Source organism: Pelophylax lessonae, assembly GCF_965119305.1.
Source record: "Pelophylax lessonae genome assembly, chromosome: 4".
NCBI lineage: Eukaryota > Metazoa > Chordata > Amphibia > Anura > Ranidae > Pelophylax > Pelophylax lessonae.
The window spans coordinates 524,630,158-524,648,639 of NC_138771.1; the positions used below are offsets into that span (position 1 = coordinate 524,630,158).

Sequence of the window (18,482 nt, forward strand, 5' to 3'; positions counted from 1 at the left end):
CATATCCCACCCCTAGGGGGTGGACCCCAGTCAATACCTCCCTGCATTCCCAACTCAGTTTCAGTAGCATAGCAGTAGAGTACATAAACAAACCCCAAAAGAGGGGCGGGGGCGGCGACTGTCAGAGGAAATTTTACAGGTAAGATTTTACAAAAATTCCGTTTTCTCTTACGTCCTCCGACAGTCGCCGCCACTTCATATTCATCACTAATGGGGACGTCCCATAGCAGTGTAGACATGAGGGGTGGGAAAAAACGCAGCCGCGCCTAAAGCAACGCAGTACCCACATCAGAGAAAAAGGAACCTTACCAAAATAAGGAAACCAACTGGGCAACAGGAAAAAAACGTGCTCAACAGGAGCCACAACCCAGGAAAACAAGTAACCTAGGGATAAAGACATCCCAACAGCCAAGGACCCAAAACAAGGGACCCTAAGGCACCGCCGCACTAAGAACTTTGCGGCCAAAGGAAGCATCCGCTGATGCCTGAACATCCACCTTGTAGAATTTGGAGAAGGTGTGAACGGACGACCAAGTCGCCGCCTTACACACCTGGGCCACAGAAGCCTGATGACGATAGGCCCAAGACGTACTAAGAGACCTGGTAGAGTGCGCCTTCACAGGGAAAGGAGGAACCTTCCCCCTCAAAGCATAGGCTTGTACAATCGTCTGTCTGATCCATTTGGCGATGGTCGCAGCCGACGCTGCCATGCCCTTCCGAGGACCCTCTGGAAGGACAAATAGAGAATCCGACTTGCGAAAGGATTTTGTCGATGACAGGTAAACCCTGATCGCCCGAACAACATCCAAGGAATGCAAAGCCACCTCCTTTGGATGCATAGGTTTCGCGCAAAGCGAAGGCAAGACAATGTCCTCATTGAGGTGAAATTCCGAGATCCATTTCGGAAGAAAAGAAGGGTTAGGTCGTAAGACCACCTTATCCAAGTGAATCACCAAGTAGGGAGAGCTGCAGGACAAGGCTGCCAGCTCCGACACCCTGCGAGCCGAAGTGATCGCTACCAAAGAGGCAACCTTCTTGGACAACAGAGACAACGAGATCTCCCTGATCTTTTCAAAGGGAGCATGCTGTAACACGGACAGAACAAGGTTCAAATTCCATGGAGGTAAAGGATCCCTCCGAGGAGGGGCCAAGTGTCGCACCCCTTGAACAAAAGGTGCTAACCAAGGAATTAGACACCACAGGACGTTGAAAGAGAACGGCCAGCGCAGAAATCTGACCCTTAATCGTGGCCAACGCCAAACGCTGGTCCACGCCCGTTTGAAGGAAAGCCAACACTCTCGATACAGAGTATGAGCGAGGGGAATACCCCCTGGACTCACACCAGGCAAAATACGCCTTCCAAGTACGGTAGTAAATCTTCCCCGAAGAGGCCTTCCTGGCCTTAATCAAAGTGGGAATGACCTCAGGGGAGAGACCCCTATCCTTCAAGACCTGGCTTTCAACAGCCAGGCCGTTAAAGCCAGCGACTGTAAAGCAGGATGGAATATCGGTCCTTGAGACAGGAGGTCCTCTCGAAGAGGCAGACGCAACAGAGCGTCGACCGACAGATTCACGAGGTCTGCATACCAAGACCGGCGAGGCCAGTCCGGCGCCACCAGAATCACTGCGTGCGGTTCCGAGGCTAACCTGCGAAGGAACCTGGACAACAGTTGAATCGGTGGAAAGGCATACATCAGACGATACTGACGCCAGGGTGTCACTAACGCGTCTGAGGCGTCTGCCCGAGGATCGCGCGTCCTTGCTACGAACCATTCCACCTTGTTGTTTAGACGAGACGCGAACAGGTCCACATCTGGGGACCCCCACTTCGCGCACAGCATCTGAAAGACATCCGGGTGAAGGGACCATTCTCCCTGGTCCAGGGTCTGGCGACTCAGATAATCCGCCTGCCAGTTCTCCACCCCCGGAATGTGAACTGCCGTTATCGCCGGGACGTGCGTCTCGGCCCAAGACAGAATGTCGGCTACTTCCCGAGCCGCTCAGGCACTCCTGGTGCCCCCTTGGTGGTTGATGTAGGCCACCGCTGTGGCATTGTCCGTCTGCACCCGAACCGGACGGCCTTGAAGCCTGTCCGTCCAACGCAGAAGGCAGAGATTTATCGCTCGCAATTCCAGAATGTTGATCGGAAGAGAGGATTCCTCCTCCGACCAAGTTCCCTGGGCGGACAGAACGCCCAGAACACCACCCCAGCCCGACAGGCTGGCATCCGTTGTGATCACCGTCCACGAGAAAGGGCGAAAAGACTTGCCCCCCGACACTGCCGGGGACCGGAGCCACCACAGAAGATCCCTTCTGGTACGATGACTCAATGAGATCCGTAGATCCAGAGATTGCGGTCGCCCATCCCACTCGGCCAGAATCTCCACCTGGAGACCCCGCGTGTGAAACTGGGCAAAAGGGATCGCCTCGAAGGCCGAGACCATCAATCCCAGACACCTCATACACGTCCGGAGGGACGAGTACTGATTGTCCCTGAGGGACAGAACTGCGTCCTGAAGCGTCCGGAGCTTGTCTTCCGGCAGGAAGACCTTCGCTTGAACAGAGTCCAGGATCATTCCCAGGTAGGGAAGACGAACCGACGGACACAGAGTTGACTTTGGAAAATTTATCGTCCACCCGAACTCCTGCAGAGTCTGCACCGTGATGGACAGGTCGGTCACCAGGCCCCGACTGGTCGCAGACCGAATCAGGATATCGTCCAAATACCCCAGGACAGAAATGCCCTGGGCTCTCAATAAAGCCAGAACCGGCACAAGCACCTTGGTGAAGACCCGTGGAGCCGAAGCGAGACCAAAGGGTAACGCCACGAATTGGTAATGATCCTCCGCAATGGCAAATCGAAGGTACCTCTGGTGACCCTCGAAAATGGGGATGTGAAGGTACGCATCCTTCAGATCGATGGAGGCCATGAATTCCCCCAGAACCAGGGCAGCCACCACCGAGCGCAGGGATTCCATGCGGAACTTGCGAACCCGCACAAAGCGGTTCAGAGCTTTCAAGTCCAGAATCGGACGTACCTTGCCCTCCTTTCTGGGCACAGTGAACAGATTGGAATAGAACCCCCAAAATCTGTCCCGATGAGGCACCGGAACCACCACTCCCTGGGCCCGCAGGTCCCGCACCGCCAGGTGCAGATCCTGCAAGCGCTCCGGAGTCAGCTGAAGGTTTGAGGGGAAAAATCTGCCCGCCGGCCGAGAGAGAAACTCGATCTTGTATCCAGATTGAACGATTTCCTGAACCCACCTGTCCCGAATGCGGTCCAGCCAGGGTTGAAGAAAACCGAGCAAACGTCCCCCCACCCCAGAACCGGGTGAGGGCGTCCCTTCAGGCCGCATTGTTATGGGCAGCAGACCCGGACTTCTGCTTACCTGTCCACGGCTTCTTCTGGGAGCCGTGGCCCTTGAAGGGCTTGCCCTTATAGTGCGACCGAAAGGACCCCTGAGAGGGCCTAAACGAGGTATTCTTCTTACCACGAACAAACTTATTTTTGTGGGTTTGGGGCAAGAGAGTGCTCTTACCCCCAGAAATTCCCTTTATCAGAGTATCCAAAGATTCGCCAAAAAGGCGGGATCCCGCGTAGGGCAAATTAGCTAAAGTCTTGCGAGAAGATTGGTCAACAGACCCACATTTCAGCCATATCAGGCGACGGTTCAATACCGCCAAACTTGAAAGACGCGCAGCCAAAAGGGACCAAGTCCAAATCACACAAATACATGACACCCTGGTGAATTTGATCCACCATAGCCAAAGTTGTCGGCGGGGCAGAGTCAGCCACCAGGGTGCGCCTGAGCACCTGCGTCCAATCCGCAATAGCCTGTGCTGCCATAATCGAAGCAAAAATAGGCTTCCGCATAGAACCAGCAACCGTATAAGCATGACGGGCCAGAGACTCCAATCTCCTGTCCGTCGGGTCCCGGAACACCGGGGTATCCTCAGCGGGGATCGCAGTGGATTTATTCAAAATCGCCACTGCATGATCCACCTGAGGCGGCACACACCAACGCTCATCAGTGGTGGGTGTAAATGGATAACGCAGTTTGAACCTACTCGGCACAGCAAAAGGCTTCTTTAAATTGCGCCATTGCTCATCAACCGCGCGCTGAAATTCCGTAGAGCAAGGAAAAACCTGCTATGTCTTGCGTTTCCTTTGCGTCCCATAAGAGGACATCAAAGCAGGAGGACATGGTTCATCCTGCAAATGCAGCGTTTGCTTGATAGAAGCAACCAACTCATCCATGAGTGCAAGCTCTTCAGACGAGCCAGGGGGAGAATTATCAACCCCTTCCACCTCAGACCCCACAAGGTCTAGAGATGAGCGAGACCCTGAGAAGGGCACTCCAGCCATAGCAGCCCCATCGCCCTCTGAATCAGAGGAAATAGACACTCTGTACCTGAGCAGCCAAGTTCGCCACAATAGTAGCCAGATCAGCCCCCTCGGGGGATGCAGCAGCCCATTGGCCCCCCACCAAGGTGGGAGGAAACTTGCAATCCTGAGAATCCATGCCCCAGCAATATTAGGAAAAAAGGAGTACTGCCCCTTTAAGATCGCGGCGAGCGCAGCCCACCGCACCCACTGAATATACCGACCCCCACAGGGATAAGAACACTGGGCAAGGAATACAGGAAAAGGAAAGGTAAAAACCTGGAGAGATCACACAGGCTGCTGCACCGATCGCTGTCCCAGAGCAAAAGGAAGTGATGCAATGACTGACCGCCACTATAAAGCCTATGTAAGGCTACACAAACATGGCCGCTCGGCTGAGGATTCCTTAGGCAAATAGAAAATGTCGCCGACATGTGGCCTGATTGATCGCCGCCAAAATGGCGGCGTTTGGCGCCAAAACGCCGCGCCTTACCACACAGGACCGGCCACCATAATTCTGCCGCAAAAAAATGGCGGGTCGCCGCAGCGATCGCCGCACAGCACGCCTAAGCCCAGACTGCTTCATACATTCACCCAGCAGAGCGGGAGAGCCCCCCTCGCAGCCCACACACAGGCAGCAATTCCACACAGGAATCTGACAGGGTGCTCAGCAGCCACACAGACATGCAGGGTCACACAGTCCCAGACTGACACCCAAATAGACAGGTCCCCACATAGAGTTACACTTGCCAGTCCGGATGGCGTGGGGAGCCTTCTCCAGCGACCAAACCGCTGCACTGACAGGGAGTGTCGCAGCCAAGACGCAGTGGAACTGCAGTGCGAAACCGCAATGGCGTCCAGTGAGGTAGCCTCCTCACAGATAGCATCCCTGCAGCGAACAGGGATGGGTCGTTCAATGTGCCAGGGAAACCTGCGCTGAACGCTCGATTGCAGGCTGGGAAGCCCCTGGCCCTGAACCCTGGGATCCCGGGTGGCCAGTCCGAGACCCAGCTCCGCACGATCTTCTTCATGCGAAGAAGCTAACTAAAGCTGAAAATTAACAGCTAAGTAAAGAAAGAGAAAAAGACTCAAAATAAAATCAAAAAGAGAATAGAGGCTGGGACTGAGAGTCCCAGCACAGGAACAGCCAGCCTACTCCTAAGCTAGGCATTAGAAACTGAGTTGGGAATGCAGGAAGGTATTGACTGAGGGGTCCACCCCCTAGGGGTGGGATATGCTAAAAGCTTTGATATTAATAAATTTTGTTGCCTAGATACTCCTGCTTAGCAAAGGTCAATAACCCCATTAGTGATGAATATGAAGTGGCGGCGACTGTCGGAGGACATAAGAGAAATAATGAATTTAATCAATTTTGGAAATTTTAATAAAGTGAAGTGCTGTGAATACTTTCAGGATGCACTGTATAATGTACTAGGACAGCCCATTCTTACAACTGCTTTGTTGCTGGTAATCTAATTCTGCAAACACTACTTTCTTAGCCTGGTGAATGTGCAGACCAGGAATTCTCAACTCTTTCAAATGCACTGTGTAATAAAATGTAGGTTTTAAAAATGGTTTGTTTTATACCCAGTCAAGTCACCAGAGACACAAGAGAAAAGTCCAATCATTTACACAAATTTTATTTAGAACAAAAATCACAGCATACAAAAACTCAAATGCACCAGTTTCTTTTAAAAACAGGATTGCAGAATAGCAACTAACATTTATCCAGCTTAGTGTGAATGCTTTTGCAGTAACCCTTGGCAGCCAAATGAGATTAGAGTGGGGAAGACAAGCGAACAATGATTTCCGATTGGTTGATGCAGGTTACCGCTTTGATTTAATAAGACCAAGAATTTCAAAATATTTTAGTTGTATTAGAAATATTAATTTGACTTCATTCTCTAATGAACATTGACCACAAAAGAAAAAAAAAAAACTAACCCATCTTCTTACTATCTACACAGCACATTTCTGAAAAAAATATACAAAAAGATTAAGCAAAATGGTCAGCAGTGTATATTAAGACTCCCATTTTATAAAGACAATGTGCATAAAAGGAAGAATTAAGGTCCAATGTTTAATGCCATCAGAGTCAATCAAGTACAGCAGAGTTATAAAGGAAAATGCTATTGCCGTCAAGTAAAAAAAAAAAAAGGCTTCAAGTTATGTTTAGAACGCTGAAGCAGGCTCTTCAGACCTCAAATATCCTATGAGAAACTACAGTTTACATGGCAATATATATTTTTTAATCTTCCAATTATGAAAAGAAAGTATGTCATATTCACAGGAGTTTATCAGTCACGCAGTACGCCCTACAGACTGTTGTCACCTTTTTTGAGCTAAGCCAAGTGAAAATTAGAAGTTCATGAGGAACTTGTGACAAAACTGAGGCATGAAACTAAGGCCTCATTCCTCACTAGTTCCAGACTACCTTCCCTTATGCTGGCTCAGCTCACAAAATGGCAACCTCCACTATTGTACATGGCTGATCCCTGTAAAGATTCACATATCGTCTCTTTGACTTTGACAAATAGACACTGAGAATTCAGTAACAGGTAAGAGAATCCTCAAACTTGTGGGTTGGTGGTGGAGTAACGTTCCGAGACGCTGAGGGCTGTGGCATACTCAACACCTCCTTCTGGCTTGTGAGTCACAGTGTGAGAGGTCTGTGTTTCATGTTGTTTGGGCTGCAATTCAGAAGCTGGAGTCCTGTCCAGATAACAAATGACAAAAAACACTTATTGAAAAATGCGGAAGAATTTACCAATGGCCGAACATGCAAAATATGTTAATTATAAATCAAATAGGCGTTTACTTTCAGTATCAGTAACATAAAATGTGTGGGCATCAGTAGTTGTGAGGTCTGAATTAGCAGGGGATCCAACAGAGACCAGCAGCCACTGACAACATAGGTTTTTACTGCAGGTTTAATCAACTGTGACAACAAGTTCACCTTAATCCTGTCCCTTATACTTTCCATTGCACAGCTAACAAGGGGGGGGGGGGGGGGGGGGGAGTATACAAGTTACAACTTGGAATAATTTTAATTAGGGCTGAGGGCCTCTCCAGCCCAATGTAGCATTGCCAGGTACCTGAACAGCCAATTGCCAATACTGTCACATGAGACAAATGGAAGAGTCTTATTCTTCCCGTACCAGGAAGTACTGTTTATTTTCCCTTCCAGGAGCAGACCAACATGGCAAGAGAGTGAAGGAAAAAGAAAAAAATAGTAGTATGTTTGTTGCCTCAGCACTTTGGCCCATTTCACATGAGCGATCTATTCAGTTGCGCCTGTTCTTTTTTTCCAGGCGGACCTGATCGGATGGTCCATGGATCCCTATGGACCAGCAAGTTTAAACAGATTTGTGTCCGTTTACACCTGCCTACCTCCAATCCAATCTAGTACACTACGTTTGCTCTCGACCCAATGAGTGGTCATGGACCGGTCATCCTTTTGCTCAGCAGATACACCCCATGTGTATTTATTTTTTTTTATAACACAAAACCGCTTCAATCCTTACTGTGTCTACAGTTTCTGTGCAAAAATGCACATTGCGCCATACTATCTGCAAATTATTACTCAATTTTCTGTGTAAAGCCATACATCTGTGCAAAGACCTCAGATTTCTCTATACTATCTGCAGAGTATTACTCTTACAAAATATATTTAACCATTTTCTGCCCTGGTCCTGCAGATATACTACAGCAGATCATAGTTACCGGTAGGCAGGTATACGATAGTATGTTAAAAAAAAAAAAAAATCTGTCAGCAGTCAGTATCCATCATTGCCATACCAGTCATATTATGCTGTACTGTAAACAGTATGAAAAAAATGTTAAATATATTATATACACACACTGCTCAGCATAAATGAGTACACCCCTTTTGAAAAGTAAGATTTTAAGCAATACAATACAAGAACCATTTCCAAGATTTTGACAAAAAAAAAAAAAAAGAAGTTTTATAGAACATTTGTTTAGCTCCATTACATGAAATTAACCACTTGCCGACCGCCGCAAGTAGATATACTGCAGCGGTCAGCCCCGGCCAGGCAGAGTGACGTATATATATACACGTCACTAGCCTGTGACCGGCTTGTGAGCCAATAGCGGGCGAGCGCGCGCCCGCTGAGGCACGCGCCTGCCCCGTTCACTGAGGAGTCCGCACGTGTGTCACACTACGATCGTCGGTAGAGAGGGAGAAAGGCGGGCGGCTTATGTAAACAAGCCGCCTGTCATTCTCCCCTGTGTAAAAATGGAGATCAGACGGTTCTACTACGTAGAACCGTTGATCTCTGTTTTTACAATAGTAGACATGTCCCATCACAGTTAGAAGCACGCCCCTAGGACACACTTAACCCCTCCCTCTCCAATACAGTTAACCCCTTCCCTGCCAGTGTCATTTTTACAGTAACAGTGCATATGTATAGCACTGATTACTGCAGTAATGTCACTGGTAACCCCAAAAATGTCAGTCAAGGGTCCGATCTGTCTGCCGCAATGTCGCAGTCCCGCAAAAAAAAAAAAAATGCAGATTGCCGCCATTACTCGTTTAAAAAAAAAAAAAAAAACACACACACACACCAAAAATGACAAAAATCTTTCCCCTTTGTTAGTAAAACGCGATAACTTTTGCGCAAACCAATCAAAATACGATTTTTTTTTTACCAAACATATGTAGCATAAAACAAATTGGCCGAAAATGTTAAATTTTGATTTTTACATTTTTTGGGGGGGGGGGAATTTCATATAAAAAAAAATGTGAAAAATATTATTTTTGCAAAATTTACGCTCTTTTGTTTATAGCGCATGATCAAAAAAAAAAAAAAAGGATCAAATACCACCAAAAGAATGCTCTGTTTGTGGGAAAAAAAAAAAAAGGACGTGAAATTAGTTTTAGGTACAGCGTCGCACGACCGCACAATTGTCAGTTAAGTCACGCAGTAAAAAAAAAAGAAAAAAAAATTGCAAAAAAACCCCTGGTCAGGAAGGGGGTAAAATCTTCCGGGGCTTAAGTGGTTAAGGTTAATAAAAAACCTAGATTACAAAATATTCAGGTTTTACTCAAATTAATTAGTTAATGCAAAAAATGATTACACCCCACAACAAATACTACTACATCTAGTATTTTGTATGGCCTCTTTGATTTGTAAGGACAGCACCAAGTCTTCTAGGCATGCCGACATATTGAATTTTTCCATTCTTCAAGAACGACCTCTTTTAGAGTTCTTAAAGTGATGCTCAACTTTTCCCATAGGTGTTCGATGGGGTTCAGATCAGGTGACATACTTGGCCACTGAACCACTTTCACCCTGTTCTTCAGAAGTACAAGAGTAGCCTTAGATGTGTGTTTTGGATCATTTTGATGTTGGAAAAGTGCACGATGACCAAGAGCATGGAGTGATGGTAGCATCTTCTCTTTCAATATAGAGCAGTATATCAATGAAATGCAGTTCCACACCAGCAGCACTCCTCATGCAGCCCCACAGAAGGACACTGCCGCCACCACGTTTCACTTCACTGTAGGCACCATGCATTTTACTTTGTACGCCTCACCTTTGCAACGCCATACAGTTTTGAAGCCATCAGTTTCAAAACATTTATCCTGGTCTCATCACTCCACAGTACAGGATCCCAGTAGGCTTTTTCAGCATGGGCCCTATAAAATTCTAGGCGGGCTTTTTTGTGCATGGTCTTTAGAGAAGAGCCTTCCTTCGTGGACGACACCCGCATGCAGGCCATTCCTCTGCAGTGTACGCCATATTGTGTCACAGGAAACAATTACCCCAGTTTGGCTTTTTACTTCTTTAGCCCAACTGCAGTGAACTTGATTTTCTTCAACCCTTCTCCTCCGGAGACGCTCCTGTTGAAGCCTGGACATCTCTGTAAGATGTTTGCAATTCCAGCTTTGTTAAATTTTTGTATTACTTTTGCTACAGTATTCTGACTGATAAGTAAAGCTTTGCTGATCTTCTTGTTGCCCTCACCTTTGTGTAAAGAAGTTATTTTCTTGTTACGTTTCTCTTCAATGTGGTGCCATTGTTGACAGCATGAAATGGGAAGGGGTTTTCTTTAACACCCTTTTATAATCAAATATCTGCTGGACACATGTTTAACAAGACTTCAACTACAGTGGAATTTAATTATTACTTATGATTTTATGGTCTAATATTTAGCTTTGCTCCTAAAACTAATTGGGTGTATACATTTTTGCAACCTGGTCTTGAATTTGTTAGGAAAAACACTTTTCTTTTTCGTGTGTGAGCAATGTTTGCAATCAAAGGCCCGCATTTGTGGAAGTATTTTGTAGAATAGTGTGCCATAGAAAATGTTGTTTCAGAAAGGAAAGTTAAGGTTTCTGACAAATCTGTTGGGGTGTAGATAGATAGAGCCAGCATCTCACAAAAGTGAGTACACCCCTCACATTTTTGTAAATATTTTATCTTTTCATGTGACAACACTGAAGAAATTACACTTTGCTACAATGTAAAGTAGTAAGAGTACAGCTTGTATAACATTGTAAATTTGCTGTCCCCTCAAAATAACTTAACATACAGCCATTAATGCCTAAACCGCTGGCAATAAAAGTGAGTACACCCGTAAGTGAAAATGCCCAAATTGGGCCCAATTAGCTATCTTCCCTCCCCAGTGTCATATGACTCGTACAAGATCTCAGGTGTGAATGGGGAGCAGGTGTGTTAAATTTTCCGTTATCGCTCTCACTCTCTTATACTGGTCACTGGAAGTTCAACATGGCACCTCAAGGCAAAGAACTCTGAGGATCTGAAAAAAAGAATTGTTGCTCTACATAAAGATGGCTTAAGCTATAAGAAGATTGCCAAGACCCTGAAACGGAGATGCAGCACGGTAGCCAAATCCATACAGCCTCATCATGGTCAACCAAAGGAGTTGAATGCACGTGCTCAGCGTCATATCAAGAGGTTGACTTTGGGAAATAGACGTATGAGTACTGCCAGAATTGCTGCAGAGGTTGAAAGGGGGGGGGGGGGGGTGGGGGGGTTTCAGCCTGTCAGTGCTCAAACCATACGCCACACACTGCATCAAATGCGTCTGCAAGCCTGTCGTCCAAGAAGGAAGCCTCTTCTAAAAAGATGATGCACTAAAAAGACTACAAACAGATTGCTAAAGACAAGCAGACTAAAGACATGGATTACTGGAACAAGGTCTTGTGGTCTGATAAGACCAAGATAAACGTATTTGGTTCAGATGGTGTCAAGCGTGTGTGGTGGCAATCAGGTGAGGAGTACAAAGACAAGTGTGTGTCTTGCCTACAGTCAAGCATGGTGGTGGGATTGTCATGGTCTGGGGCTGCATGAGTGCTGCTGGCCCCGGGGAGCTACAGTTCATTGAGGAACCATGAATGCCAAAATGTAGTGTGACATACTGAAGCAGAGCATGATCCCCTCTCTTCTGAGCCTGGGCCACAGGGCAGTACTCCCAAAATGATAATGACCTCCAAGACAACCACTGCCTTGCTAAAGAAGCTGAGGGTAAATGATGCTGGCCAAGCATGTTTTCAGACCTAAACCCTTTTGAGTATCTGTGGGGCATCCTCAAAATAGAAGGTGGAGGAGAGCAAGGTCGCTAACATCCACCAGCTCAGTGATGTCATCATGTAGGAGGAGTGCAAGAGGACACCAGTGGCAACCTATTGGACATTTTCACTTAGGGATGTACTCACTTTTGTTTCCTGCGGATTAATGGCTACGTGTGGAGTTATTTTGAGGGGACAGCAAATGTTTAAGTTATACAAGCTGTACACTCACTACTTTACATTGTAGCAAAGTGTTATTTCTTCAGGAGTTGTCACATGAAAAGATATAATCAAATATTTACAAAAATGTACTCACTTTTGTGAGATACTGAGATATACATCTCGGGCAACCAGCCTGCACGGCCGCCGAAGGCCACTGATCAAAGCCGCATTCGGCTCGGATCGGGTCTCCATGCAAAAACCCAGAAGTGATGTCATGAGTGACATCACTTTCCCGGGTACTGTTTGGCGCCAGATTCAAAAAAACGACAGCATTCAAAACAGCCAAACTTAGCGTTTTGAATGCTTTTAACCACTTAAGCCCCGGAAGATTTTACCCCCTTCCTGACCAGGGGTTTTTTAGCGATTTTTTACTGCGTGACTTTAACGGACAATTGCGCGGTCGTGCGACGCTGTACCTAAACGAATTTCACATCCTTTTTTTCCCACAAACAGAGCTTTCTTTTGGTATTTGATCACCTGTGCGATTTTTTGATCATGCGCTATAAACAAAAAAAAAAAAAAAAAAAGAGCGTAAATTTTGCAAAAATTGAAAAATATTTTTCACTTTTTTTTTTTTATATGAAATTCCCCCCCAAAAAAAATGTAAAAATCAAAATTTAACATTTTCGGCCAATTTGTTTTATGCTACATATGTTTGGTACAAAAAAAAACAAAAAAAAAAAAACGCAAAAAGCGTATTTTGATTGTTTGCGCAAAAGTTATTCCTTTTACTAACAAAGGGAAAGATTGTCATTTTTGGTGTGTTTTTTTTAACGAGTAATGGCGGCGATCTGCGATTTTTTTGTGGTACTGCGACAGACAAATCGGACCCTTGACTGAAATTTGAAAATTTTGGGGGTACCAGTGACATTACTGCAGTAATCAGTGCTATACATATGCACTGTTACTGTAAAAATGACACTGGCAGGGAAGGGGTTAACTGTATTGGAGAGGGAGGGGTTAAGTGTGTCCTAGGGGCGTGATTCTAACTGTAGTGGGACAGGTCTCCTATTGTAAAAACAGAGATTAACGGTTCTACATAGTAGAACCGTCTGATCTCCATTTTTACACTGGGGAGAATGACAGGCGGCTTGTTTACATAAGCCGCCCGCCTTTCTCCTACTCTACCGACGATCGTAGTGTGACCGGCGGACATCGGGTCCGCCGGTCACACGCCCGGACTCCTCTGTGAACGAGCCAAGGCGGGCGCCCTCTCGCCCGCTATTGGCTCAAAACCCGGTGACAGGCTAGCGACGTAGATCTACGTCACTCTGCCTGGCCGGGGCTGACTGCTGCAGTAAATATACTGTGCGCAGTCGGCAAGTGGTTAAGTGCAGAGGAGGGGGTTTGGGAACTTTTAGACCCCCAGATCCCTCCACAAAAGTACCTGTCAAATAAAAAAAAAAAAAAAAAAAAGTTTTTAAAATGTACAAAAATATCAGCCATGAATGTGGACTGTTGAAAATTTTGCATTTAATGTGTAAATCTAGGTCCCAGAGTTTGGAGCAAGAGTGGAGAGGCACAGAACCCAAGTTGCATGAGGTCCAGAGTAAAGTTTCCACAGTCAGTGAATATATATCCCACAGGACGACAGTCCCCTAATGATATTACCTTAACAATACAAACTGCACACAGGAATAAAATTACGGTAGCTAAACATTAAAAGTTAAATAAACTAGCCACCTGGAGAATCGGGGATCGCATTCCAGGTCAGACTTGCAACTACTAGTTGACAATGATATAGTTAACATGCTAATTAACGCCGCACTTAAACCAGCCTGGGTAACCAGGCAAAAACAAAAGTACACATTCTGTATAAATACAGAAGACCCTATTAAACCCAACAATGCAGACGAGCTGAAAGCCACTATCAAAGAAACCTAGGCTCCCATAACACCTCAGTAGTGCCACAGGCTGATCACCGCCATGCCACATTGATACAGTAATTCATGCAAAAGGAGCCCGGACCAAGTATTGAGTGCATACTAAACTGTACATAGACATACTTTTCAGTATGCCAACATTTTTGTATTAAAATCCAATTTGTTTTTTAAATTTGTCTTCTGTAATATTCTAATTTTCTGAGATACTGAATTTGGGGTTTTCACTAGTTGTAAGCCATAATCCTCAAAACTAAAAGAAATACTTGAAATATATCACCCTGTGTGCAACGCATTCACTTTTTGAATTGAATTACTGAAATAACATTAACTCTTTGATGATATTCTAAATTTATATATATATATATATATATATATATATATATATATATATATATATATATATATATATATATATATATATATATATATATATATATATATATATATATATATATATATATATATATATATATATATATATATATATATATATATATATATATATATATATATATATATAATACACATATACATACAGGGCTTTTTTTTCTCAGAGAATAGGTGCAGGAACTCCCCCTTTCAGAGTTACCCCTTGTCTCCACCCCCTAGCAACCTCCGAACACCGTCCCTCGGTTCCAACCCCTACCCACCTTTCAATACCGCCCCTTTTAGAGAATACAAAATTTGTGGTGCTAGGTAATTTGTATGGAATTTGTCATGATAACAAGAAAAGCAGTAAAATAGATGGCCCCCATCAACAATAGATCCCCCCAGATACAATGGACCGCTTGCAACAATATACTCCCACCCCCCAGCAACAATAGACCCCTACCTCAACAGTAGATTCCTCCAAGCAACAACTGACCCCACAGCAACACAAGACCCACCTTTCAGCAACAATAGATCCCCCACCAGCAACAATACACCTCAATCAATAGACTCTGCAGCACACCCCAGAACCCCTTGCCTTTACATGCATTCAGTGCTGGAGGTGCCGGAAGTGTTCCCCGCTGAAAAAAAAAGTATATATTGGCCAACAGGATTGATCAATTTTCCAAATATATTATTTTACACACACACCACAGTTTGAAGGGGCTATTGCTTTCACTCAAACCAATTATACACTTATTGTGATTTTTTTTTCTTTTTTCACCAAAGACATGTTGGCCTAAATTTATGAAGAAAAAGAAGACGATTCTATTTTTGTGGGAAAAAATACATAAAATGTCATTTTTGCACAGTGTTGCATGACCGCACAATTTCCAGTTAAGTAGTACAGTGCCAAATAGCAAAAAATAGCCTGGTCATGAAGGTTGCACAGCCTTCCGGAGCTCAAGTGGTTAAACAATGCTCTAGCCTCTGTAAATAAATGTGTATTTATAAGACATAGTATTTTATTATAAGTATGGGAGTAATACTCTGCAGATAGTATGGAGCAATAATTTGCAGGTTTTGCACACTAATTGAAGACACAGCATGGATTGAAAGATTTTATATTTTGTTTGTTTACACAGAAAATTAAGACACAGTAAGTACTGAAGAGTACCCTGCAAATAGTTTGGAGCTATAATCAGTTTTGTTCAGTTGTATATATTTTTTTTAAGTTTTATTCGGTTTTACACATGGTTTATGCATAGTTTAAAAAGGGACAAAAAAAAAAAAAAAAAAAGTGAAAGGAGTACAAGAAACCATTTTAATCCCATTACCTGGTCATGGGTAAAAGATTGGTTCAATTCAACCACCTCACTACCACGCTTTAAAAAAAAAAAAAAAATATGCAATAAAAATTGGGTAGGTGGTGTAAAATATTTGGAGCATAGAAAAACATGCATGGGAGGCCAGTACACCCCTTGAATGCCTGTGATTTGAGCTATGATTAGCATAGAGATAATCAGAGTGGTTCTGTGTCTTGTGATAGCAGTGAACCTATCATAGCAATCACAAGTGTAAACACAAAATGTAAACAAACTGAAAAGTATATAAAATTAATTTGTGTACAGTGTTGCATGACTAATTATCAGTCAAACCATCATAGCACTGAAAAAAATAGCCTGGTAGAAGGGTATATACCGGTCCCTACTCAATTGCTAAAAAAGGTAAAAATAAATAAAATAAAAATTGAGCCCTAAGTCCCGGTTCACACTTCTGCAATGCGGGAACGCTGCGAATATGCATAATATCGCATTTGCACCCCTGGCAGTTCACACTGCCATATGCGATACGCAGGGGGTGTCAATTAAAAGTTAACGACACCCCCAGTTGTGATCTCAGTGCGATCTGTAAGTTCGCACAGAATCGGATTGCACTAGTGTGAACCACCATGCGATCAGATTCTGCTATGGATAAAAAAAAGGGTCATGTGCGTGTTTAGTGCGATTGCGGTGCGAATTCAACCATACAAAACTGTATGGCTGAAATTTGCACCGCACAGAGTTCGCATGTAATTTAGGAGCAGTGAGCTCCGAATTACATGCGATCTCTGTAAACGCACTAATGTGAACCGGCCCTAAAAAGAAAATGCAGCCTGCCAGTAGGCAGATAAGAGTTTATGCTGCCCCAGCAGGGAGGGTTGGTGTTATGTTTACCAGTGCTTTCTTGGGTCCGACCCACTGGTCCTGTGCTGTGTAAAAATGGGACAGGGGTCCCATTCAAGGGAGCGCAGGATGCACGAGAAGGAGTTGTTAAAAGGTTGCTGCTGGTACCGTTTCCAGACTCGGTCCTGTTGGCCTGCTGAAAGTGAAGGAGTGAAAATTAATGCACATCTGCCCTTAGGATCTGGCTACAGCCTGAAGGAACTGCTGGGATGGACTTTTTCCTGTGCAGTCATGCTGGGACAGCCACAAACCTGGTTTAGGGACTAGGGATGTTAGGAAAAGACTGTGCCTAATGTTATTTGGAACGGTTATGTCACAAAGAGCCCCCCTCTCACCAGTTGGGGGGTTGTGGGTATATTCCTTCATGCCATGCTCAGACATACATATACACACTGAGGTTTTTTTTTTACATTTTTTGGCATCCTTTAGACACACCTGTCCATTTCTGGTCCCTGAGGTTTTTGGCTACTGGCTGTGCACTACGGGAGCTGCGATGCATGGTGTGCGCCCTCCCCTTCTCCCCCCGCCATCTGGCGCGGGGGGATCGGGTGGGCGGTATCTCCGTGCATCGGCGCCATGCTCAGCGCCGGCGTGTGACGTCACATCTCGGCGTCACCGCGCCGACGGCCTGTTTTTCCATCGCAGTGTATTTAAGCTGCCTACGAGGCGGCATGCCCATGGCGGCTGCTGCCTCACGGCAGCTCCATGTATACACCGGCATGACGCTGGGACCACTATGCAGCGGCACTCTCGGCGGACAAGGGATGCTCATACTTGGGAGTCTGGGTTCATTTCAGGTACCTGCCTCTTACCCTTCTTATTCCTTCACTTATGGCTCCTCTTGGTACTTTCAGTTCTTGGGTCTACAGCCTGCATATATATTGATACTTTCCTCTTGGGCTCTTATCATCCACCAGGCCCTTCACCTGTAACACCTGTTCTCACTGGTATTATCTGGGTTCTTACTTATTTACCACTCTTTTCCTCTCTCACCATCTACACTCATTTGGTGTCACATCCCTCACTGTTTTCCCACTCCGTTTACTCTTACCATGCTAGCAGCAATATGGTATTTTACCAGGTATACTACAATATACTTTGTATACAACCATTATATAATCTTCATTCATACTTTCCTAGATATCTCCTTCTTGCTACTACATGCAACATGTCTACTCCACTCATCCCAGCCCACACTCTTCATCGGTGTGGCGTGTTCAGCCTGGTCTGCCTGCCGAGTGTGCCCTCAGCTCCCGTGGGAGACATCTGTGGCCTTCCCTCTTTTCCAGTATGATATACTACCATATGACAGTGTAAGTTTTGGGTATTTGAGGCTATCGCCTCTTTTCCCTTTCCCAGTCTTCATGCAATACCATTTGCTTCCTCCTGACACACACACACATATATATACATACATATATATATATATATATATATATATATATATATATATATATATACACACATACATTATATATATATATATATATATATATATATATTGTTTTTTAGATCTAACACCAACTCCTGATGAAGTGGCATACTAAAGTCCACGAAACGCGTCGAGTTCATGATGTTATGATCACTACTATATATTTATTACTGTGAACAATTATACTCATGTTATGATGTAACCTTGTATATTTCCTTGACATCAATCACTTGGTTGTCATGAACACCGGATATGTTTTATACTTTCTGTATGTGACAACTATTTTATTATGATTCTTCATGCTTGGTATTTTACATTTATGTACTTCTCAATTAAATCTTTTGACATTTTTCCTGCAAGCCGTGTCGTGTCTCTCACTCAAAGTCCCAACCCTCCTTCCTTTTCTGAT

General features: G+C 44.7%; 1 protein-coding gene across 1 annotated transcript in view; it reads right to left on the reverse strand.

Moving 5' to 3' along the window:
• Nucleotides 1-6,921: 6,921 nt before the first annotated feature.
• Nucleotides 6,922-18,482, reverse strand: part of UPK3A (uroplakin 3A) — a 41,911-nt gene continuing 30,350 nt past the window's right edge. Inside the window, exon 6 of the mRNA XM_082253666.1 lies at nt 6,922-7,096. Coding sequence (XP_082109792.1) covers nt 6,955-7,096 — 142 coding nt within the window. The 3' untranslated portion in view covers nt 6,922-6,954. The remainder of the gene's footprint in view (nt 7,097-18,482) is intronic.